The sequence below is a fragment of the Amblyomma mixtum genome, chromosome 4 (assembly GCF_055824585.1).
Source record: "Amblyomma mixtum isolate Tamu chromosome 4, ASM5582458v1, whole genome shotgun sequence".
NCBI classification, from domain to species: domain Eukaryota; kingdom Metazoa; phylum Arthropoda; class Arachnida; order Ixodida; family Ixodidae; genus Amblyomma; species Amblyomma mixtum.
The window spans coordinates 120,868,067-120,893,683 of record NC_143015.1 but is presented as its reverse complement, the minus strand read 5'-3'; the positions used below and the strand labels follow the sequence as shown (position 1 = coordinate 120,893,683).

At 46.3% G+C, this 25,617-nt stretch overlaps 1 protein-coding gene across 1 annotated transcript in view; it reads left to right on the top strand.

The window, feature by feature from the left end:
- Gga (ADP-ribosylation factor-binding protein Gga) overlaps positions 1-24,005 on the top strand; it is a 66,584-nt gene extending 42,579 nt beyond the window's left edge. Inside the window, exons 11-16 of the mRNA XM_089587917.1 lie at positions 1,421-1,693; positions 6,213-6,321; positions 11,075-11,295; positions 15,586-15,749; positions 20,322-20,435; positions 23,242-24,005. Coding sequence (XP_089444043.1) covers positions 1,421-1,693; positions 6,213-6,321; positions 11,075-11,295; positions 15,586-15,749; positions 20,322-20,435; positions 23,242-23,346 — 986 coding nt within the window. The 3' untranslated portion in view covers positions 23,347-24,005. The remainder of the gene's footprint in view (positions 1-1,420; positions 1,694-6,212; positions 6,322-11,074; positions 11,296-15,585; positions 15,750-20,321; positions 20,436-23,241) is intronic.
- Positions 24,006-25,617: the final 1,612 nt, after the last annotated feature.

Sequence of the window (25,617 nt, the reverse complement as noted above, 5' to 3'; positions counted from 1 at the left end):
AATTGCTTTGCCGGCTGCATAGCAAGCGTATGCAGCGTGAATGCCGTTGAGAGCTTGCAGTTCTGAACTTGCCACATACAATGGCTACACGCAGCCCAAGTGCACAGAATGTGAGGTGAAAGATTCAGCACTCGTGTTTGTGACTAACCTTTCTCTCTGTTTTCTGTTTTGTGCTGTTTTAATTATGAGACCCTTTGCACTGTCGGCTATGCTCACTGTGCTGCTTTCCTCGTTTACATTCAAGGGTTATATTCCCATTGAGACGGCATTCATGAATACGTTGGCACTGCACAAATCTTCCAGTGGTGGCGCCACGGGCACCTCGCTTTTACGCAATTTTCTGACTTGTAAAAGCATTCATCATCATCATCAGTCATCATCAGCCTGACTACGCCCACTGCAGGGCAAAGGCCTCTCCCATGTCTCTCCAATTAACCCCGTCCTTTGCCTGTACCGAATTTCTTACTGTCACGAGCGCTGGAAAATAATGTTAAAATGCTATATTTTATGAAGTCAACATTGTAGGCATCATGGAGTCATTTTGTGTTTTGAGAGATGCATGAAAACCAGAAAAAAACATAGACGTTAGTATTGCTTACAAAATCTTGGCAAGAAAATGGCAGAAGACACACTACCATGCCCACTGGTTTATGAACTGTTTTGTGCTACGTCTGCTGGTTGATATGAAAAGGTGCCCCATTCGGAAAGGGAAGTGTTCTAAATTCAGAAAGAAATTGCAGCTAGCTACAGCACACGCTGAGAAAAAATTCAGGGGGCACTTTGGCTCTCTAAAGTGCTGCAAGGTGAAAGTGTTTCCTGGCGCACTATTTGTTTCTATTTACTTTTTTATTTTTCATATTTTTTATTTTTGCTCCTTTTCTTGTCTTTATTGTTGTTTATTTTTATTTTCAAATCTTATTTTTTCGGTTTTTATTCTTGTTTGTTTTCTTATTTTTAGTTTTCCTTTTCTTGACTTTATTCCTTTTATTTTAGTATTTATGAAACCCATGCATTCACAAGATGCGCCTTCATTCATGCTCGACCCTTGAGCCTTCGTGGCGGAGTGGTAGCGTCTCCGCTTCAAGTGCCAAAGGCCCTGGTTCGATCCCCACCCTCGGCGCAGTTTCTTTTTAAGCAGTGACACAGAAAGGCGGACAACTCTGTCGACACGTCTGCTAACGGCAGTATGAGGCATTAAAGGCTTTCGCGTTAATACTGTGAGTTTGAAGTGTACACAGCTGTGCACAAAGTGCCTTAGAGGGTTACTGTTATATTCCTCGGTAGTTGGAAGTCGTCAGCACTATGGGTTATGCTTTGTGCTGGTGTCTTTGGTCCACATCTTATCATCATCATCATCATCATACATCAAAAACATACAGAAATACACACCACAGTAAAACTTATGACTCTTCTGTCGCAGGCATAGGTGATCCGGGCCCTCCGACGGCAGCCAGCAGCATGGCGGATCTGGGTTCCCTCTTCTCCCAGGGTGGGGGAGGGGCTGCCCCATTCACAGCCTTTGGGAGCAGCGCTCCACCCCGGCAGCATCCGGGCTACTCTCCTTCCCACCAGGTGGCACCACAGCTGTTGGCCCCCAGCACGGCCAGCGGCCTGCTCTCATCGCCCCTGCGCCCAACGCCCTCTTACATCCAGCATGGCAGTCATCTTGGCAACAGCACCACCACTGCCACAGGTAGGGGCTTGCCAAGGATTGCCACCCTGCTTCAGCTCAGAGCAGAGCGGTGAAGAGAAACGTGGCTGCTCTTTCGTTACCGGTGGGGACTCTCGGGAACTGTCACAGCCAACACCTGATTGCTGCAAACTCATGGAAGGAATGCCTGTGTAGAGTCCCTTAATGCCTTGAGATGCGTTTTTTTTAGCACCGCATTTGTTTCCTAATCTCATCCTCACAGATGCTTCAGGAATGCATTTTGTTCACCGACTAGCCCTGTTGGATGCATTAACGGTTTTGCATGCCTCTCATCTGGCTGTTGGGGCAAAAGTTGTTCAGTAAACAAGTTTTTATGCTAGTTTAGGGTATGTTTCATGTCCTTTCACACATTTAGGGTATGTTTCATATCCATTTCGACATTTGTGTGGGAGTACAGTAAAAACCTCATGGATATGTTCCCGGTTCGTACGGTTTCCCTGTTTATACACTCAAAATTGTGGCCATTAAGATGTCCCTTAGAGTTACACTATTTGTCTCCCTGCTACCGTATTCACACGATTGTAAGTTTACTCGAATGTAAGCCGATTCCCCCATATTACATGTCAAGAAGAAAAAATAAAGCTTGGAGGTCGCTTAAGCCTCATTGTGTAATAGTGGAACGTGATAGCACTATCCGGCCGCCGTCACTTATCGCCAGCCGCCATCAGCTGCCGCACGCGGGCATGCCCTTAGGCACATTCCAAAATGAAAATGCATTAATCACTAAATTTCTTGTCCACACTTGCACCAGCATCCTTACTAGCGCTGCCATCGTGATTGCTGCAGAGGTCCCTCAGCGCATTGTTCTAACGCTGTTGTCTAGTGAAATCCCGCACTTCACAAACACCACGAAATTGCATGGAACAGCTCAAAATTTTTCCCCACCGCAACCCCCACACCTGTATCAACCACTCCGAGGCGTCGAACTTGCAGCCCAGCACACAGTTCGTTTAGCGGCGTGAAGAATCCATCTTGAGTGTAGCCGAGAAGGAGTGCCGGATGCTTACCAGACCCGTAGCACAGATGACAATTAACTAAGCACTACATTAAAAACTGGTAGAACATGACGGGCAGTCGTCAAAGCGAAAGCGAAATTTTGTGTGAGCAGCGTCGGCTCTTCCGTCAGGTACCGACACTCCCCGGCACCGCTGCTGTTCCGAGTGGTGGTGCTGCCTCAGTTGGAACAGCGGCCCTTCCATCAAATATCAACACTCCCTTGAGCGCCGAGTGCACAGTTGACAGTAAAAAAAAAAAAGCTTTGCCTTTAAAAGGACAATGAGGAGAGCTCTATTAATATTTCTTTTACAGCAAAATCCGATAGTTTGGGATTTCATGGCTTTATTGCCACTTGGCCGCCGGCAGCGAAAGATGCATTTATTTCTAAGAAATTTGGATTCGAAGTTGAAAAAGTTTTTCCCGCTGCTCTGATTCAAACTTGACGTGAAAGTGACGTGAAACATGACGTGCACATGACGTAACGCAGACTCCGTGATTTCTGGTGGCCAACAGTGCGGCCTGGCAGCAGCCGAAAAGAAAGCTACCGCTGGCCGCACGTTGAAGGCATCTATCGGCTATTGCGTCTGTTGCTACCGTCGCTTCGTTTACGTTTGCACCGGCGTTTTGCCAGCGTTACGATGGATCCTGTTCTCGAAGTCGTCAACTAGGCTCTAGCAAATAGACACCTTTAGCATACCGTGTACCTTGTTACCGTTAGCGGAATACCGGGAGCCCGCCTGCCGCCGGAAAACAGGCGCTGATTGGTCGCGATGCTTCAGGAGCGCGCGTAGCTGCCGGGCACGTGGCGCCATCTGGCGATGTCAAGGACATTTGCGCATGCATTGGCTGCGCCTCAGGGATTTGTGGCTTCTCGGGTCCTAGAGTTCCTAGAACCTTTGGTTCTAGCAGCGCTGTTTTGTCCTATGATGTCATCACGCTTGTACTTGCGAGTTTGGCCTGTGGCGGCGATACCTGTATTTCGGTTCTTGCTCTTTTCTGCGTTACAAGAGCTTTGTTGTCAGTATGAGTGGCGTTTTTGTAATCAGGAGCTGGTATTCTGTCGATACAAGCCAACTTCAATTTCTCCTCAGCGTCCCTTTAAGAGTAGAATGCGGTAGTGTTATCGGGCCGCCACTGCTTATCAGCAGCCGCAATCTGCAGCCACGTGTGAGGAGTATGCCTGGGGGGTTTGCTGCTTATTGACAGCCGCGTGCGGGGAGGGGGTGCTGCTTCTGTGCGTTGACTGAACAACTGCTCAAGGCCAGCACCAAGAGTGATGGGATGGAGCCGCGCAGCAAGAATACAATCAAGCTGTAGCATCCCTGATATCTCGTTTGTCTCGCCTTTATTTGTGGTGCCATGCTTTGGCTTCGATTGTAAGTCGACCCCCCCCCCCCCCCACTTCGAATTTTGAAATTAAAGATAATATAGGTCGACCTATGATCATGTAAATACATTCCTGGACAACACGGATTTCGTGGCTACTATGCTTACAATTTCGACAAATTCGGTTGCTATAATAATACGCTAGGTATAATATTTGCAAACATACTAGTAGGCAGAAAATGGGGGCACGCAACGGGCAGAGCTAGAAGGTAGGTAGGTGACAACTTTATTGAGGAAGGGGTGAAGATCAGATGGCCCCCGCAGCCCAGGTGACCAAACTCTCTTGAGCGGCGGCTTCCAGTCTGGGGAGCTGTGCCTTCCACTGTTTGGTTGAGGCGATTGTTGAATGTGTGAAGGGTAGGTTCTCAAAGGGAGCATCTGGCCGCACACTTCAATCTGTACGAAGCTAAAATAGGAGACTGAAAATGTAGCCCCACCTCTACTAGTAGTATTAGTCCGCTCTGGTTAATTTTCGTTGCGCCGCGATTGCAGCAGATAAAAGCAGTCGTTTGCTGCCATTTATTTCCAGCTGCTCAGCAAGATGCCAAAGATTTAAAACATTTGCGGATCTTAAGGCTGCTGCAGTATAGTATACAAAGCTTTGACTATTACATAGCGCGCATTATCGCGGCAGTGTTCTTACTTGTAGGTTTCAACCTGAGCATGCAAGCAGAAGACTTTTCTTCTGCGGGATAAAAGCAGCTGACAGGCTTCTCAGCAGTCTTTTATTTAGTGAGAAACGTTTCTGCAATCAGCATTATGCGCATGCAGTGCAAATTGAAGTCCACTTCACCGCAATACAGAGCACACTCTAGCAGATGACACACGAAGCCCCACCGACAGCTCTCAATGCTCCTGCGCAGTAGTTTCTGCGGCACCTGCCAGCCTGAGAAGCACCTGAAAAGCATTTAGCGAAGCACCTGTTAAATACACCTGAGATTCACCTAGTGAAACACCCGAGAAATACAACAGTGCACTTACGTACGAGCGGGCCAGGCCTGGCAAACGCAGCATGAGAAGTAAGAACGTTGGTATGGTCGGCTGCCGCGGCTGCTTCACTGCAGTGCATACGTGCAAGGAGGCAAAGCGGTTGAAAATCACGAGTTGGAGACTTTGGCTACTATTGCCATTGCCATTGGCGGACTGCATGTGCTGGGGAGTTCTGTCAGTGCTTAAGACAGAGCAGATGCAGAGTGAATTCTGTGTGCACTAGAAAAGGCCTTGGGGCAAGAAATGTTAACATACATTTTTGTGAAGTGAAATTGTGTATTAATGTCCCTGTAACTCATTCAACAGTTCATTTCTCAAAATTAGGCGGTTGTGGACCATACATTTTCCCAATTAATACTTTTCTCCCACATTTAAAAAAAAAAAAAACCTATTGGCAAGGTTTTACGGCATTGCTTCAGGGGGGACGAGGGTCTTAAAACTAACTTTTTTATTTATGGATAGAATCTCATGAAATTTTGCACACAGATGTATTTTTCTTTTCTGATTCCAAATATGTAATCGTAATTGAGCTGGTGGTCTAAGATCTTACAAAGTCTAGAATGTAATTAAGTAATTTCTTACGCAGCTTTAATGAACTTTCTCATTGCATTTTGTTGTTTTTATTTACATGAATTGATAGCCAGAGAGTTCCCATACCCGATGACATTCTTCGTTTTTCTCTAAAGGCATGTCATCCTGATATGCTATATCGAGAGTAAAAGGTTGCAGTATTTTACGCTGCAACTCGTTAAGCTAATTGTAAATTGTTATTTATACGTGGCCTAAACAAAAAAGTAAAAATGTTATCAGGTATGGGGATTCTCTGGCTATCAATTCATGTAATTAAAAGGAACAAAATGCAATGAGAAAGTTCATTAAAGCTGCGTAAGAAATTACCTAATTACACTTTAGAATTTAAGATAACTTTTGATCTAAGACCACCAGCTCAATTGTGACTACATTTTTGAAATCAGAAGAGAAATATGGATCTGTGTGCAAAATTTCATGAGACTCTAGCCACAAATAAAAAGGTCAGTTTTAAGACCCTCGTCCCCCCTTCAGCAGCTGCAAAAGCCGTTTGCGGCGTTTGCAAGCTGTGCTGCTGTGACACTTGTGCACATGTGTGCAGGTCCCCTGGTGGGCAAGTCACGTGGCCTCGAGGAGCTGGACGCCCTGGGTCAGTCCCTGATTAAGCAAGCCCTGCCACAGAACCCGGGTTCCCAGGGTGACTTCCCCACGTGAGTAGCCCCTTGGCAGCTGTGCACAGGGCTGCAGTTTCGGGAGCCCATGGGTTGAATTACTCTCTGTGCGGTGCCTTCAAATTGGAAAGTGCATGGCATCTATACCGACCTTCAAGGCAGGGTTTTCTGAACCTGATCGAGTCCTATCGTGTTGCTCAATTTGACAGGCCATGTACAGGGTCAATTGCACTTAGAGGGAACACGGATCTGCGTGGCCACATGCCTGTGGAGTGCCTTTGACCCGTTGCACGAATCACTGCAGAGTGGCGCATGGGAAGAGGGACCTCGATGTGGTGCTTCGTGTCATCTGTCCCTTTGCGCGGGTTTCCCACCGGCTTGGTCGCAATGGAGCTTTGTGTGTGCGTAGTCATGTGGAACCGTGTTCCCTCTAAGTGTGATTGACCCTGTACAAGCGTTGTGAACGTTCGCGCATGAATTGACCATGTCGAAGTGGGCCCCGTTTTGAAACATCGAAAAGAACTGTGGTTGGCCTTATTCAAAATTCTTGCCAATCATTGAAGAACTGTTTGGAAATTTCCGCACACATTAATTTGTTTTTAATTTGAACATGTGCCATTTGATTCATTCAGAAAATCAAATAGGAGGATATTGTTTTCACTGTTCGAAACTTTCGAATATCGTGCTCCCCTACTGCTGAGTAGTGTTTGAGCATCAGCCTCGGCTTGTTCTTGCTTGCGCTTATTACGTGCCTGCTTGAGGGAGCACATTGTTCAGCCATGAGGCACTTAACTTCGTACTGCCAAAGCAAGACAAACCTCTTTGTGGAAAATGTGGAGACGAGCTTACAGTAGGTCACATTTTGTACTCATGCACAGAACTCTAAAGTGAAAGGGAAAGGTTACTATTCAGTTCTACAACGACCATATTCGTTTTTGCGAGGAGTTCGAATATTTGAAATTTTGAATACGTCTCTCAGTAGGATTGCAGCTCATAATAGGATTCGTAATATACCGTGCTCGATCATGTGCTGCCGTGTCTAAGCTGAAAAGTGGTTTTGCTTTCGTCACCTAAGTGCACTTTTAAATAGTAGTGCACTCTGCATGAATATCATGTAATGTACAAACGCACTTAATTGCAGTTGACGAATTCAACGAAATTCACGGGACCCGCAAAAAATTTTGTTGTGGCAGAAGCTTTGTTATTGTGTTTGTTGGACTGGATAGCTCATAAACGTCTAATTTCCAAAAATCTGCCAGCTTCGGTCTTCAGCCATTTCGAAATTGGCCACGATAACTTCACATTGAAATGAGCGCTTTCGTTATGCCTCCTTCAGCGAAGGGAGCGAAAAAGCTGCCTTGCACCAAAGATCGCGATTCCCAAGCACGGAGTCTGAGCTGTCACCAAAACTTTCGCAAGCAGTCCTGCACAGCTTCGCATCTTTTCTCGCACATCATCATCATCATCAGCCTGACTACGCCCACTGCAGGACAAAGGCCTCTCCCATGTCTCTCCAACTAACCCTGTCCTTTTTCAGTTGCCGCCACTGTATCCCCGCAGACTTCTTAATCTCATCCGCCCACCTAACTTTCTGCCGTCCCCTGCTACGTTTGCCTTCTCTTAGAATCCACTCCGTTACCTTTAAGGACCAGCGGTTATCTTGCCTTCGCATTGCATGCCCTGCCCAAGCCCACTTCTTCCTCTTGATTTCAACTAGAATATCATTAACGTGCATTTGTTCTCTCACCCACTCCGCCCGCTTCCGATCTCTTAACGTTACACCTATCATTTTTCTTTCCATAGCTCGCTGCGTTGTCCTTAACTTAAGCTGAACCCTCTTTGTTAGCCTCCACATTTCTCCCCATAGGTGAGTACCGTAAGATACAGCTGTTGTATACTTTTGTCTTCAGGGATATTGGTAAGCTAGTACCATTCATGATCTGAGATAACCTGGCATATGCGCTCCACCCCATTCTTATTCTTCTAGTTATTTCCCTCTCATGATCTGGATCAGCTGTCACTACCTGCCCTAAATAGACATATTCTCTCACTACTTCCAGCACCTGGCCACCAATTGTGAACTGCTGTTCCCTTGCTAGGCTGTTGAATATTACTTTGGTTTTCTGCATGTTCATTTTTAGCCCCACCGTTCTGCTCTGCCTGTCTAATTCATTGATCATGCTTTGCACATTAATTCCGATCCCACAAGGAATGTCAGCTGCAGTACCTAAAATGCAAACTGTCTTTGGCAGCTGTTTTTGGTGAAATGTAGCTAGATATACGGGCATATGTGAATGTGGCAAAGAAAAAAAAATTCGACCGCCTACTTGGACAGATTTCGTTGAAGCGGAAGCTCGCTCGGAAAATTGTTCGTTGTGGGGGCAGATAATTACATTTGCTTGTATAGTTTGCTGACAGGGAATCGGAAATACTTGTTATGGCGGAAATTTTGCTGCCACGGCGTTCGTTGTAGCAGGGTTTGACTTGCGTGCAGCTGGTTCTGCTGATGGGCATCGCATTGGTTGTTTGGCGCTGCACTTATCCTGGACGGTATACGTTCTATCATTGATATCATGTGTTTGTCAGGGAGGGCATTGTAGATATGTTCCTTGTTTGAGAGAAAAATTGGCCAGCTAAGCACAGAGGTCATGCGTACTCTGCTGTCATCGCTCACAAGTGCCCATGTGAGCTTCATAGCGTTCTGCAGTCACTTCTGTGAAGGGCCTTCAGAATGCAGTAACTGGGGCCCTTCCACTGCGCGGTCGTATACCGTATTTACTCGCATAATAGGCGCACCCCTAGTTTGGTCGCGAAAAATTAGAGATTTTTTTATTTCCGCGCATAATAGGCGCACCCCGAACTTGGCACTGTGACCAGTACTGTATTTACACGATTGCAAGCCGACGCCTCGCCGCCCCCCCGCCCCCCAGTCTTTATTTTAAGTTTTTGCTGAACTGACTACTAGTCCTCACTAGTGCTGCTGCTGTCGGAGCTGCTGCGGACCCACAGCACGTACAGCGACATAGCGTAGAACAGCCGCACACAGTTTTCAGGGATGCTTACTTTAAACGTCTGTTTGGAAAGCTTTATCTCCAGCCGGAAACGTTCCCGATCTAGGCCCGCGAAAACCTCGGCGCCTGGAGTCGCGTACGAAAATTTAGGCACGCCAGTTGCAACTGCCGCACTTCTCGGCCACGTCGAATTTCCGACCTGCCGCACGCTTGCCGTGTTCGAGAGCAAACTCCCAGCCGTGTAGCTATTAAGGTGTTTGCCCGTTGAGCTAAAACAGCAACGCTCGGCGGCAAAGCCACAAACCACGATGAACTAACGCGCTACCGCAGATCCCGGCACTTGCCAACATCTTCCTCCGTGCTGGACAACAACAAAAGAAAGTGGAGCTGGTGATGCTGATGGTGATATAGATAGTGAAAGCTCGCGGCGGAGGAAAACGTTGATGATGTTGATAAGCTTGGCCTCGGGCGCCCTCCGTGGGCGGTGTCTGGAAGCTCCTGTGCGCGTGTGTGGCCTCCGCGATCAAGCGCCCGTTGCGCGCAGCCGGAGCTGATTGCGGAGGTCCTGGCGCGTGCATTTCGAAGGCTATTCCTGCGTGGGTCGTGGAAAGTGTCGGTGCGGCCCCTACACGAATTTTTTAAAAATATTTTCTTCGGGAAAACGGGGTGCGGCCCGTACACTAGTGTGTTTATGCAGTATGTTCAATTTTGCGAGTAAAAAAATTCCCGGAAATTTTACCTCGCGTAATAGGCGCACCCCGAACTTTGAGCCGGATTTTCTGGAAAAAAAGTGCGCCTATTATGCGAGTAAATGCGGTACTTTTCAAGCAGTTGGTAGGATTTCAGTGCCTGTGAAATTATCTCTGAGGTGCACGGTTTTTCCAGTTGCCAATCGGTAATGGGTGTGGGGTCTGGAGTGCCATGCACTTGGGCCTCATCCAATTATAGTTTTTCAGCAGCTCTGCACAGTGGGTAGACCGGGCCGGAAAGACCACTTTAGCCAATGAAGCCTGCTTTCTTTCAGGGTGACTCGTTGGCCATGTGCTCCATTGATATCGCATTGTTTGCAAACAGGGAGAGGTCTATTGACTGCAAGGGAAGCGTGACTTCAAAAGCTGAGCACGCAAGCAGCTGATTGTTTGACGGAACATTTTTAGTTCAGCCCACTGAAATGCAAATAAACATACATGAACATATAAACACGTACAAAAACAAGTAAAATGCAGCTGTCAGTAGTGGCCCAACTCGAATACAAACTGGGCTTTTATAGTAGTCATGCTCCAGTTTTCCATTGGGTGCAGGCTTTTTCCCTTGGCCTGGCTGTCTCCACTGCAAATTGTGGCAATGTTTAGCCAAGTTGCTGTTGTGCCACTAAAAACAAAATTATCATTGTAATAAGATAGTTTAGTTTAGTTTATGGGGTTTAACGTCCCAAAGCGACTAAGGCTATGAGGGACGCCGTAGTGGAGGGCTCCGGAAATTTCGACCACCTGGGGTTTTTTAACATGCACTGACATCACACAGTACACGGGCCTCTAGAATTTCTCCTACAATGAAATTCAACCGCCGCGGCCGGGATCGAACCCGCGTCTTTCGGGTCAGCAGCCGAGCGCCATAACCACTGAGCCACCGCGGCGGCCATTGTAATAAGAGTAGGTGTTCATGCTACAAGTAGCTCACTGTTGAACAGTGATGTTTACGCTTCTGAGCTTTTGTGCTTGGCACAGCAGGTTGTGGTCGTTGCACACGCTGCAGTGCCTCTCTCGTTGGCCGCATTGCAGCACGCCGCAGAAAATCCCGCTGAACCAGATGTCGCGACCGCTGCTGGCAGCGGCAAGCGCCTGCAGCGTGCCTTCGTCAACAGGGGTTCATGGCCCGAAGATGCTGCCCCTGGGGCCCTCCATGCTGGCCCCCACAGAGGGCCACCTTCCAGGCTCCCCAGCCAAGGCTGGTGACGACCTCCTCAACGGCCTTTTCGTGTCACTGGACCAGATACAGCCGGGTGAGGGATTTAGAGGGACATCGTGGGGAGCAAAACCGCCCTGTGTTGTCGCCTGCCTCTGTCCCGTCCTGTTTTGCGGTCTTCCTCCTCACGGGGTGAGGGATGTCGTGTTGAGGGGCCGCGGAGGAGAACCCCTGCTGACTTTGCAGGTGCATGCTACGCCCTGTAGATTAGAAATGGGAATCATCATCATCATCATCATTTATTGAACCCTTAAAGATCCCGTCTGGGACATTACATAAGGGGGGGGGGGGGAGACAGTGGTGTGAAACGGTCATACAAAGGCATGTAAACATAAAAAAGCGTAACAAAAGATAACAAGAATAACAAGTTTGACGTGAAATTAACGTCAGGTAATTCAAATAGTACAGGCAAAGTAAGGCAAATAGTAAGGCAAAGCAGTAGTATATAAAATTAAACATTACAATGTCCCGAAAATGATCCTAGTATCAACTTCAGATCTGTGCGGTGAAAGAGAGGCCACTGAAGTCATTTCTGCACATGCCAAAGGGACCTTTGCTGTGTAGTCGCAATAAGTGATTGTGCCAAGATGTGCGTTGTAAGCATTTGCAAGTTGGTAACCTTGTGTTGTCCATTCCAGTCTATCTGCATGTTTCGTAATTCCAAGTAATTAGCCAACTGGCACCAGCTTTAGCCTAATAAACAGAGGAAGCAGGTCCTCCCTGAGCAGCTTTAATGAAGTGAATGGGCCGCGTGCTCTTTGCCATCTTGTTCTGCTCTGGTTACCAGCCATTGATGCTTGCTGCAGCTAGCTACCCCTTGTTCTCCCTGGTGGAGGTGGTGGAATGTGTGTGGGTATTGGGAGACAGCATGGTGTTGTGGTCTCTCTCTCCAGAGAAAAATGAGTGACTAGTAAGGATAGATATAAAACCCCAGTCACAAGGTATTTTCGATGGCCCTCAAACCAATAGCCTGTCGACTCAAAGCTGTGTGAGAACCGTAGGTCGGCGGACTCAGTCATGAGTCTACTCACTCACTTATGACTCATGAGTTCTCTAATTTTTGATCATGATCCAAGTCATAAGTGAGCTCGGACTCATATACAGATACTGATCTCAGCTTTGAATGAGCCCGGACTCGCATTCAGGTCATGATCTGAGTCGTGAGTTCAGACTCTCGTTCAGATCATGATTCGAGTCCTCAGAGTCTGGGCTCACATTCAGATCATTCTCTGAGTTGTGAGTATGGGCTCACATTCGGTTCGTGATCTGAGTCGTGGTGAGAGGGGTTACATTGAGATCGTGATACGAGTCCTGGTCAGTCCGGTAGAGTGTGGCCCTATTAAAACCAAATAAGTTCATGATGTGAGGTTGAACAATCCCATGATTCCGATTAGGTACGAGTTTGTTACGTTAATACTGCGAATTTCCTCTGCACTCGTAGTACTGAATATGCTTTTGGTCAAAGTGGTGATGAGCAATTTCGTTGTTTTGTGGTATGTAATTTTTTGTGGCTGCTGCACTTTAATAAAGGGTGAGAAAAGTGGCTTAGTCGCTGCGCTTGCTCTCTTTGGATATTAACTGTGGCTTGCTGTATCGCAGTTGCTCTAGTTCTTTGCTGTTCTTTAATTGCCTGTAGAACACATGCAGCGGCCTTACATTTTACGTCCTGCGAGCGGCAGCTACAGGCCTTTCCGCCAGGCATGTCTACAGGCTAGCTGCAGTTAAGAGCTCATCACATAACCATGTTTTTAACATCTTTCTTTTGGGGAATTTAAGCGCGTAACTAGGGCCGTTTGGTGTAAAAGCAATTCAGCTCTCCGATTTGTCAGCATATAAAAGCTTGAGTCAAGGTGAGCCCGGGTGAGTCATCATGAGTTGAAATGTGCTAGTGAGCCCAAATGAGTGAGCACAGATGAGTTGTGAGTCAAAATGAGTGAGTCCAGATGAGTGAGTTGTGAGTCGATATGAGTCAACCCAGATGAGTTGAGAGTCAAAATGAGTTAGTCCAGCCAAGTCATGGGTCGAAATGAGTGAGCCCAGATGAGTCGTGAGTTGAAATGAGCGAGTGAGCCTAGATGAGTCGTGAGTCTGAGTGAGACGTGAGTCACTATTGTTGGTTGACCCCTGATCACTGGTGAGTCTGAGTGAGGCCAAGCGAGTTGTGAGCCTAAATGAGTCTTAGTTCATGTGTTTGAGTGAGCCCGGGCCTCTGTGAGTGTGAGTTTGAGTGAGCCCCATAGGTTGACCAAACTTTTGTGAGTGAGTCTGAGTGAGCACTCGGGATTTTGCTGAGATGTGGTGAGAGCCCTCGTATGCTACCTGTGGCATCAAGACTGCCAGAACCGAGGCCCTCATTAAGCTATTGAGCTTATTGAGGTGCTTTCTAATCAATTATCCTTAAGCGATAAAGTAATTGCATGGTATTCTCCCATTGATAAACACTGCAGATTAAAAAAAAACATATTTCCCTATGCTCCTTGGTTTTGGTCACTGCTTCCTTCATGTACAATATAACTGTTTATCATTGCTGGAGGCTGGATGAATCAGCAAGGGAAAACGGATATCATGCCACTGAGTGCTTCATGTAAAAAGAAAATACAAAGAAACGAAGGTTGGCAAATGAAAATTAATAGACAACCCGAGTGAAGGTAAACAGTGAGGAAATAAAATGTGCTGTGACATCAGATGACAGCAGAATGGAAAACAGCAGTCAACAAAAGTAAAGGTGGAGGTCCGGGAGTAAAATGTGGTATGATTACATAGATGGTGGAATGGAAAGACAACAGTCAGCCGGAGTAAAGGCAGTGGTGAAGGATTAAAACGTGACATGACGTGAAAATGGAAACAAGCATGATGGAAGGGTAACGACAAAAAGCACTTGTATCGGCATATATGGAAAGCAAAGTACCAAAAGAAAATGGTTACAGGCAAGCATGGTAACAACAGTGCGGTAAAAGTGGAGAAGTTCGCAAGTCGCTTTCCAGAAAAATGATTTCGTTTGGTAAAAGCAAAATACGCAGCGTGCAGGTGGAATTGTTTTAATAATTAAGTGCTTGGTCTTGTGCTTTGATCTGGGCAAAAAGGTCTTGTTTTCAAGGATGAATTTACAGGGAACCTTTCTCTTGCCTTGCCAGTTACGTCTCTTACAATGATGTGCTAAGTGCCCTCCTGAGTTATCCTTTATTGCCAACTTTTGTTAGCATGCCCATTCATTAAAACATCTACTACCAGTTTGTCCAGTGTAGAAACTGCTGCAGGTTAGAGGAATTTTGTGAACAACTCTGGAAATGCACTCAGTGAGCTTCTTGGTACATGCTGTTCTTTCACACACAGCGGTGATTAAATTGGCAGGGTATCTGGCGAAATGGAAGCGATGCACTTGCTGATTGAAGATAAGTATTTTGCAGGGTGGATTGGCCGGCTGGATTATGTTAACGCATTTATAAATTAGTTGAAATGGGCTTCCAATTGGCAGTGCGTTCTTCATCTTAGTCCTCGGGTTGTACGACCCAGCAAGTGTGGCTACGAATTTCGATCTTCTATCGCGTTGCCAGGTCTTTGCAGTTTCTGTGCCTAGTGGTTCACTTAGTGGGCTTTGATTTTGCTTCTTTCTGCATTGAAAAACACTTGGCAACTCTCTCCCCCCTCGCATGAGTTCCGTTTTGCTGCTGCTATGAAACCTACACGCCCATTTATTTTTCAGAATTAAATCAGAGCCCACCAAGTGAGCCACTAGGCGTTGAAACTGGGAAGACCTGGCAGGATGGCAGTGACCCAGGCAATTGGGAAGCCCGGAACACTGTAAACAAACACTGCCTTTGCTAGGCAGCGATTTATACATAAGAAGCAGCTGGCTCGTGCTACAAAGCACAGTATAGTCTATACACAGCAGTGTCTCGATGATGTGATCACGGCTGATACGAATTTCGGGACGATATAAATTTATGAACCATATGTATCAGCAGCGCGAACACAACATAGGAAGAAGAAGGAGAAGAAGGTAAAGAGCGCTAAACTTCCAACTTTTATTTGAGCAAAACTGAGCCCGCATTTATATACACATACCAGGTGAAATCCCACCTGGGGGGTAATCAAGGCGCGCGATCGAATTGGGACCAACACGATGTCCAGGGCATCAAAAAGATAACTAGAACTAGAAAACTAGAAAAGAAAACTAGAACTAGAAAAGATAGAATAGATAGAAAAAATATAACTAGAAAAGATAACTAGAAATTTGTGAAATTTCTTGGCCGGAGTGCGTCGTGTGCTCTCTGCAGAATGTCTGGTGTTCCCTAATGCTCCCCCTCCGTGGCTTCCGTGTGTGCAGGCTCGCAGCCACCGCTGAGCCTGCATGACGAGAACGGGGTGCGTGCGGTGGTGCACATAGCACGCAACCGCCCCCAGGAGCACGTGTCGGTGCTGGTGGCGTCCATCACGAGCCAGAGCAGCCTGCCCGTGCGCCACATTGCCTTCCAGGCTGCTGTGCCCAAGGTGGGTCTTCTTCCCCTTCACCAGGGCTGCTGGGGGGGGGGGGGGGAACAGTCTGGGCTCAAACGAGGAGGACACGGCCAGGACATGTTACATGTCCTGCCCCGTTACCAACCTAAAATCGTCTCTCGGCCTTGAACCATTAGCACTCCGCAGAAAAGTATCAATTCTTTGTCTTTTACACAAACTATACTTTAACTTCCCTGCACTACGCCAAACTTTGTTATCTGCTCCCTTACGCTCATCTCGCCGATTATTCAACTCCCTCAGCATTCAGCGGTTGCACGGTTCATCCAACGCTTTCAACAAATCTTTCCTTCCCATCGCCATAGAAGAATGGAACAATCTTCCTGAAACCGTTGTCATCGAAACTAATCCCACCAGATTTAGGCAGCTAATAACAGACCACTTGAACCAACTATAGCTACTTCCCTCGCGATGCTCTGCCTGCAATTTGAACTGCTTGTGTCATTGTGACCCCCTCCCCCCCCCCTAAAAGTGTTTTCCCACTTATTTAATTTCCGTACATTTTAATGTTTAATTTTATATACTACTGCTTTGCCTTATATATTCTGTACTATTTGAATTACCTGACGTTAATTTCACGTCAAATTTGTTATCCTTGTTATTTTTTGTTATGCTTTTTGATGTTTACATGCCTTTGTATGACCGTTTCACACCAGTTCCCCCCCCCCCCCCCCCCCCCCGCCCTTATGTAATGTCCCAGATGGGATCTTTAAGGGTTCAATAAATGATGATGTTGACTGAGCAGACAACCTGTGCTTCCGCCTCAGGGCAGCTAGGGGGGTGGCAGTGATTACAGCAAGTGGCCACAGGACAGGGCTGATTGGGGATTACTGGGAGGGTTCTTTGTTCTGCACCCAGTGGACACTAGAACTCCCTTAGACGTCCTGTGGACATCCATGGGACGTCCAAGAAAGTTCCAGTGTCCATTGGGCATTGGAACAGGGTCCATGCGGCCCTTGAAGACCTTCCAATATGAAAAAGCTGCTTTCAAGGGCCTTCCTGGATTTCTGTGGGCTCTTGAAAACCCTTGAATTGTGCTGTAATAAAGGGTGTATAATTTTTTTTGTGAATGACAGGTGTAACATTAATAGGCAGGAAGTGCGCAGAGTGGGTCGGGGAACAAATGTGAGCTCGTGATATTGGGGCTGAATTCGAGGAGCAGACATCAACATGGACAGAGAAAATAGAACAAGTTTAGCAGGGTTAATTGGAGAGATGTGGGGTGAGGGGGCTTTGTCGTGCATTCAACATACTAGTTTTCTTGTGGAAGTCATCCACAAGTCCACGTGGGTCGTTACAGATCGGTGGTGATGAAAAAAAGCAGCCTCAAACGAACACTGCCGCCATTTTTTCTTTTGTGTCTGTGTGTAAAAATACATATGTTGTGGAGAACTGCATTGCTGGATCCAAGCAAAGTGTCTGGTCTGTGCCACTGTGACTGAATCCACCACTGAGTGACTCATATGTATTCACGCTTTTTTTTTCGCGCATATTTATGTGCTTCATCATCGATGTAACTAGTGACTTTGAGCCGTTTTCTTTAATGAACGTCTCATAGGGTGGTTTGGTTTTGCCATCGTTTCTGTTGCTGCCCTCTGAGCTACTTCAGCTGCTTGATCCCATGACACACTATGTAAAAAAAACCCCGCAGGGTTATCCAACACTTGGCCAGTGCGGAAGTGGTGGTATCACATCCCCAGAGGTTCCGGCAAAATCCGCCTCCGCTCAGCTTTTGACCATTAACTCCTGAAGCTAAGTTCTTCTTGAAGAGAACTGTGGAGAGTTGAACTGCTGTTCATTCTGAGCCAAGGGCATGGGAGCATGTTGCAGGGATCCAGCTTGAACAAGCAATTTGTCATTGAAAATTTGAGAGAAATTTCTTGCATATCATCAGAGTGGTGCTGTCACCGGTGCAGATGTCATCCTTTCTGCAGTTCACAAAAGAATTTTGACTGACCATGGCTTCTGCAAGGCACCATTACTCCGCTTTTTTGGAAGCTCGAAATAAGCAGGGAGTCAAAAGTGCAAAGATTAGTTGGTTTACAGGGTTTGGCATGCCAAAGCGACTGAGGCTATGAGAGACGCTGTAGTGGAGGGCTCCGGAAATTTCGACCACCTGGGGTTCTTTAACGTGCACTGACATCGCACAGTATGCGGGCCTCTAGAAAATCGCCTCCAACGAAATTCGACCGCCGTGGCCGGGATCGAACCCGCGTCTTTCGGGTCAGCAGCCGAGCGCCACAACCACTGAGCCACCCTGGCTGCCAAAAGTGCAGAGAAGCAGATGAATACAAAGCATTGCCTAGGTTTACAAGTTGATTTGACGAGCGCAAAAAATGTTGTAAGCAGATTTCCTGAGTTGGCTGGTTTAGCGGCTTCTGTTGCAGAATAGAAGCTACAGTAAAACCTTGTTAAGGGGGGAAGAGGGTCTTAGAAATAAATTTTCATTAATAAAGTCAGAACCGTGAAATCTTCAGGGAACCTGTATTTTTACATGCTGATTCCAAATACGTAATTTAATTTTATGTACAACAAGTCCTTGTGCACTTATGCAATATGTTCCGAGAGTTTGAAAGAAATTACACTGCATTATACTGCAGGGAACTTGTTAGATCGCATGTCAATGGTTTCTCTTGACTTCAAGCTATGCAATAAGGGTAAAATTATCATCCTGCCTGTTATAGAAGTTGAGTTATAGGATTTTGAAAATTATCAGTTTCTTCCCGTCTGTGAAGTGGCAAATTCAAAACCCTGTAACTCAACTTCTATGATAGGCAGGATAATAATTTTGCCCTTATCGCATAGTTTGATGTCAAAACAAGCCAATGGCATGCGTCCTAGCAAGTTTCCTTCTGCAAAATTTATTGAAAGGTCTCAGCAAAAAGTTAAATAACATAATATATAAGTGCACAAGGAGTTGTTTTACATAGAATTAAATTACATAATTGGAATCAGCACGCAAAAATACCTGTTTCTTGAAGATTCCATTATTGTGACCTCATTAACAAAAATTTTTTTTTTCTAAGACCAGCTTCCCCCCTTAAAGGGACTGGGAAAAATGTCTTGAGTTATCATCTGAAGGTCTGAATTAATGAATCCACCCCCCCAGCCCCCCCCCCCCCCCCCCAGAAAAAAAAGAAATTCCAGAAGCCATGCATGTCATAGTAAATTTGTTTTTGAAAACCATGGCGATGATTGTCCGCTTTTGAGATGAGAACTGCAGGGCAAGGACATTTTTTATGACTAACATAAGGTAGATGTATGCTGCGTGTGCACTTTTGGGATTGTTAACAGAGGAGTGCTCCAGAATGGTAAAAAGGCCTCCACAGCCTCCGTCACGGTGTTTTGCGTAAGCCTCCTATCAACAGACACCTTCACAGTTGATGAGGCGCCACTGCAAAAACTACGAACAGCGAGTGAAAAGTGTGCGTTTTTGCCCTAATGACAGAACTGAAGATTCACCGGACTTGCACCAAGGGAATTGTGTTAGAATGACAGTATGCCTTGTGGTCAGAAAATGAAAGACCAGTGACGCTCCAATCAGCATGTGAAGCTGTGCAAAACTATACTTGGCTGGTAGGCCAATGTGCTGCCTTGCTGCCATCGCCGTCGTGAAGTTGATTTATTTACTCAACAATGAGAGGGAACGTCGAGAGAAAAAATGTCCAATGAGCTTGACAGGCTCGAGCCCCCCCCCCCCTCTTAAAAAAAAAAAAAACTGCAGCGGAACTGCAGCGTTGTCTGCAGCGAAACTCAGAAAAATGAAACTGAAACTATGTTGCGGAGCAATTTTTTAGGCCCGGGGCCGTCCGAATGTTGTCACACCTTCCTAGGCGCTGACATAAGAGGTGTGCATGGTATTTGCCATGATATTTGACACGACGCAGGATACCAACACAATAGCTTGCTATGTCGTGTGTACAGTCACATGGCTTCCAGTCAGGGGTGCATCTGAATTAATCGGTATGGGCCTGACAGCGTCCAAAGTAACGAGTATCCGACATCATAGATTTGCATGGGTGTTGGACGGGACCACGTTGGCAGTCCGAATTTCCATATTTCCTAACAGGGGTCGAATCAACGAGGCTTCACTGTACTAATGACCTAATTTGGCTGATAAAGGCCAGTGGTTTGATGAACGTTGTGAAAGAGAAAGCATAGAACATTCTCAGCGTCAGTGTTGAGGTGGAAAAAAGAGGAAGCTGAGCTTTCGTGAAAGCTGCAACTGAAGAGCAACTTGGCTTGTGTGGTTTCGTTGGTAGAAGGGAACACCCGTGATATGCAGAGAAAACATTGGTTTGATAAGCTGCTGTGTTTATTCATCCTTGAAAAAATATTGGCTAATCTTTGAAAGCCCTTGAACTTCGCAGCGCAGAACTGACGTGCAGCCTGTGAGAATAGTCGAGCGCCACACAAGCCCAGTAATGGCCACATTGGACAGTTGCAGCATGTCCGAACTCGTAGTTGCCGTAGCAGTGGCTGCCTACATTCGATTTGTGTGCGCACAGGTGTTGACTCTTTCCGTGGTGTGCATGTCATCCTCTGCAGCAGACCATGCGGATCAAGCTGCAGCCACCGTCGGGCAGCGAGCTTCCACCTCACAACCCCATCCTGCCGGCCGCTGCCATTACGCAAGTCATGCTGGTTGCCAACCCTGCCAAGGTGGGTGAATCGAATATATGTCACTCAGCCAGGCTAATTAAATCAATGGCATTCACGTATTCTGACACAAACTTTAGTATCGTCTGCCAAGGGGGTTTTGATATTTCATAGGTCACATGAGCCAGTTTTGAACGGTAATCAGTAACACAGTCTATTTAAGGGGGGAGCCTGGTCTTGAAAAGGAAATTTTATTAATCTAGTCATAGTTACGAAATTTTCATGGCACATGTATTTTTGTGCGCTGATTCTAGATCTGGCATTTAATCTCATGTAAAACAATTCCTTGAACACTTATGCAATTTTTATGCAAGTATTTTGCGAAGAGTTTTGAAGAAAATTTACTGCAGGAAACTCGATGAAAGGTACGGCATTGGGTTCTCTTGACACCAATGAATGCAATAAGGTAAAATTATCATCCTGGCTATCATAGAACTTGAGTAATAGGGTACTGAAGCTGCCACTTCAGAAACAGGAATACACTTTTTTCTTCTCATTTCGGAAGTAACGACTTCAAAACCCTATAACTCAAGTTCTATGATAGGCAGGAAGAGAATTTTATCCTTACTGCATTCCTTGGTGTCAAGAGAACCCAATGGCATACATTTCATCGAGTTTCCCGCAGTAAATTTTCTTCAAAACTCTTCGCAAAATACTTGCATAAAAATTGCATAAGTGCTCAAGGAACTGTTCTACATGAAATTAAATGCCATATTTAGAATCAGCGCACAAAAATACATGTGCCGTGAAGATTTCTTAACTATGACTAGATTAATAAAATTTGTTTTTTTCAAGACCAGGCTCCCCCAAGTTAACTAACAAATCAGTCTTGCTGATGGTATTTGGTGTGAGGTCACGATTATGTAGCGCCACTGCTTTATTGACTTCACTAGTGCTAGCACTGTTTTCTGCACTTGGCATCAGTACTAGCTATTTGCAGCTTTGTGCGGAAAATAGCCTGGGATGCTTTGGTTTGTCAGCAGTAACCGGTGGGGCTGAACTGACTGTGAGGAGGACATTGATAGCCAGGCAGTCTGGTCGTGTGCTGCTAGCAAGGAAGCAGTGCGTAGCAAAACCCGCTTGCTTTTTACCCTGGTGCAGTGCCATTACTGCTGCCAGATGTTTGTAGTCTGGAAGGCTGGAGGCAACGGCACTACACCAGCATTAGCCTTCATCAAATGTAGCCATGTTTTGATCTTTTCATTGCGAAAGCAATACTGCCGCGGCGGTGACCACCATTGACCTTCATTTGACCTTGATTGCATTAGATTGCATTGGATTGGATTAGATTACATTGGATTGGATATGATTGGATTGGAGTGAATTGGATTTGATTGGTTTGGATTGGATTGGATTACATTAGATTACATTAGATTAGAGTGGATTGGAATGGATTGCATGGGATTGGATTGGTTTGCATTGGATTGGATTGGATTGTATAACCGATGCATCACCACAAGTCTAGCCACAAGCACCACCACCAGCTACACTACCAGCTGTACCATGGCGTAGGTACGGATATTGCTTTCGCAATTACCGGGCTTAACCAAGCTAAGCCACAGCCAATTTTTTTCTCCCCATGTTGTCCCTGGTCAGAAAAGTTGCTGTACACACCGCATTGTAGCTAATTGCAAATTTGAGCATAAGTTTGAAACTTGATCCGAATTAAATAACTGGTTGGCGTTCTGTTTAAATCCAAATGATGGATAATCTCACGTCCGCAAACCCTAATAGTATACTTGTAGGGGAACAGCGCAGCAGCAGCGGGACGTAGACAAGACAAGTGCTGAAAGTTTCTACGCGTATTAGAGCCCAGTGTGCTAGAAATCACGCTGAATAATGCTGCAATGTGGGCAAGTTGGTATGTAGTGATTGTAGGGGAACTGCACAACAGCATCTGGACATAGACAGGGCAAGCGCTTGATAACATTGATGGGCGTATGTCTTTGTGTACATGTAAAATTCAGGGGGGCACTTTGTTGACCTAAAGTGCGTTGAGGCGAAAGCCTTAAGTGCGATGTTGCTGCTTGTGTCACTGTTGTGTGGTTAAGATGATAAGCTTTGCCTCTAAGAGTGGAACGCGACAGTGTCTTGCAATGCTGCCAGGGGGTCCATAGAACTCCATTGCCATTGTTTTTCGTAGGAAAATCTGTTTTTGAGGAAAGGAAATGTATCTGTCTTAAATACCTCGGTGGGCACCTGAACCTCCCAGTAAGGGAAAAGACTAGGATGGGAGTAAACAAAGACACCATATTCACTAGACTTCACTAGACGCGCCTTTGTTCATTCCAAACCATCGAGATGGCATGGCGGAGTGGTTAGCATGCTCATCTCACACTCCGGAGACCGGGGTTCGATTCCCGAACTCGACCAATTTCCTGCTCGGTTTTATTTATTTATCTGGCCTGATTAGAAAGGGATCATTAGGCTATTTGGGTAATTAAGCAATTAACTAAACTCATTCCCACTTACTTGGAGCATCACTATACGATCCCTTTAATTGGTTGCATGGTTACTGGCCAAAGTACAATTGGCTCCATTTGAAACTTGTGCACTGTGATGTCACGACTGTTTCGACCAATTGAAAAGCGTGACATTTCTGTCGACAACCCCTGCTTACTACGATGAGGCGTTAAAGGTTTCCGCCTTAATATGTGTAGAAACTTTACACCGTTCTTGTCCATGTTCTGCCACTGTTGCACTGTTCTCCTACAGTGATTGCATACCAACTCGCCCATTTACCTATTAATAGCGCATGTGCCCAGTGTTTGGTGTCGCTTATGCTGCCCTCGTCTCATCACTCGTCCAGGAGAAGGTCCGCCTGAAGTACAAGCTGAGCTACACGATCGAAGAGGAGAGCCACGTGGAATCGGGAGAAGTGGACTGCCCCATCGAGACTTCAGCCACCTCATGATGACCATGCCTGGCAGACTCAACGACACCTTTACAGACACCACCACAGGCACACACACTGGATAACAACACACTCCACGTTATGCGACCTATGCCAGTGCTGTCCTCCCAGCCCCCCCCCCCCCCCCCTCCTGTCTTGCAGTGCCTCTACCGTCATCCCCGTCTGCTGCTTGAAAGGCTTAAGTTGTTGCTAGTCTTGTATCTTTTTGATGCTTTCTATCATGTGCTGCCACACGTTGCGATGAGCCCCTCATCTCAGCTGTGGAGTGGCAGGAGATATCAAAATTGGGATGCTTGAACACTGCTGCCCGTCTCACCCCGACTCGAGTCGGCACAAAAGGTTGACCAAGGCAAGCCGGAGTAGCAAAACTGAATCGGACTAGACGTGCAGTCTTCGTGCAAGCAAGCTTTGAGTCCAGACGATCGGACATAGATGGCGTTGGGTGCACTGCATGTCGAGGGGCCATCGGAGCACTCTTGCAAGGGCTCCCTCAGCAGCTGCAGTGCTTATTACTTTCCATTTGGACTGGACGGATGGGACTCTCGTTGTTTAGCGCTGCCAGTGTTCTTTCTTTTTTTGTGTGTGGGTAATTCTGGTGCATGGATGTCTAGCAAATGATGTAATGCACATGCAGCATACTTAAAAAGGGTGAAATCATGTGTCTTGATTCTTGAGATGGTGTTGGCTACAGTCAAAGAGCGCTGCGATCTCAGAGGCCTGGGAAATCTTTGCGCAGGCTGGTTAACCGAGCAAGCTTATACTAACACCCATAGATCATTGCACACCAGACACGAGGAGTGGAAACATTCAGCCAACTTGTGCTGTTCATGTAGTGTTTCCATGTCTGACATGTTTTGAGAAGCCGTGTTGTAAGGCACGCCCTGTACACTCTGTTTTGGTGCAGTCGACTTTGTTCACTCAACTTCAGAACCTTGACTTCGGCTGGCTTTCGTGCTGACACGTTGCGACTTCAAGGAATCCGACTTGTCATTTCATTACTGTTGTCAGCAGCCTAGCAAGCATGATCAGTCATTTTGGTGCCTTCGATCAGGTTTTGCATCTACTCAAGGAGTGTTTTAACCGAGGCATCTAACGTCCATTTGCTAGAGCAGCTGTGCTCATAGAAGAGGAACAGTTAGGCTTGTCATTGTGGGCAGGGATGCTTAGGAGCTCACACCCTGCTCGTGCTCCCTTGTTTGAGCAAAGAACTTCAAGAGCGTAACTGTATGTGTGTGAGGTAAGCCTTTCCTTTTCACGTTCATTAGAGAGCTGGACATATGTATTGAACGTGTATGTTGAAGGTTCATTGACAGATTTTGCAACCTGGCTCTGAGCTTGTGTTCAGAGCATTCAGGTTGACTATTTTGACGTTGTCATGCAGCTTTGAGGCACATGCGTCCAGCATGTGTGAAACTGTCTGTAGCAGTTTTCAAATCTTTTCTCAATTTCAAATGAAATCTGTTGGCACAACTATGCCATGGTTTCTGCTGCGCGAGAGTCTTTGCAGCTACAGCTGTGTAGTGTTGCCGTCTTCGATTTCTTGCAAAGATCGCATATCTGAGTGTGGTGATAACCAAGTGCAGAAAGGGAATGCATTCCAGGTAATACGCCTGTCACTGTGTCACATATCTTGTGGGAACTGGGGTTGTAATGGCAGCAGGTATAGCTGAACAAGCTGCTAGTGTGTGTGTATCTATGAGTCTTTGCTCTGGGGCCTTTCCACACAATACAGATACATGCGGAGAAAGATTTGGCGCTTGCCTGGTACTGATTGGAAGGAACGATCGGCAACGCACCTGCAGTTTTATTACAGGCAAGGTTTCAAAACTGTGCTTTGCACAAAGCTTCGCAAAGACAGGTTCCGATGTTGCAAAAATTTGCCAAATCATCACTACTGCTGTTATTCGTGTCAGTTTTCTTAGGGAATGGGTTCCACGAAACATTCCTGAATAGAGGCGAGACTTGATAGGTGGCTGTCATGTTGTGTCAGCAGAGGTCTAGCTGTCCATGTGAAATTCTGCCATTGCCGCAAGTGTAGTGGGATTTTCAAACCTTGGTTAAGTTTTGTAGCGCTTAGCATGTATGCGAGTCAGTAACATTGTACTCCGAGTTGTGAAAGTAATGATCTAGCTTATCGGGCAGTAAGGAATTGTTTTTGGATGGTTACAGTTGCGCATTTGATTAACAGTGGTCACGATGAAGTTAGCCATGGGCAACACTTTTTGGGCCTTGTTTGAGTCAGTCTGCCAGCAGCCATCAGAAAAGTTCCTC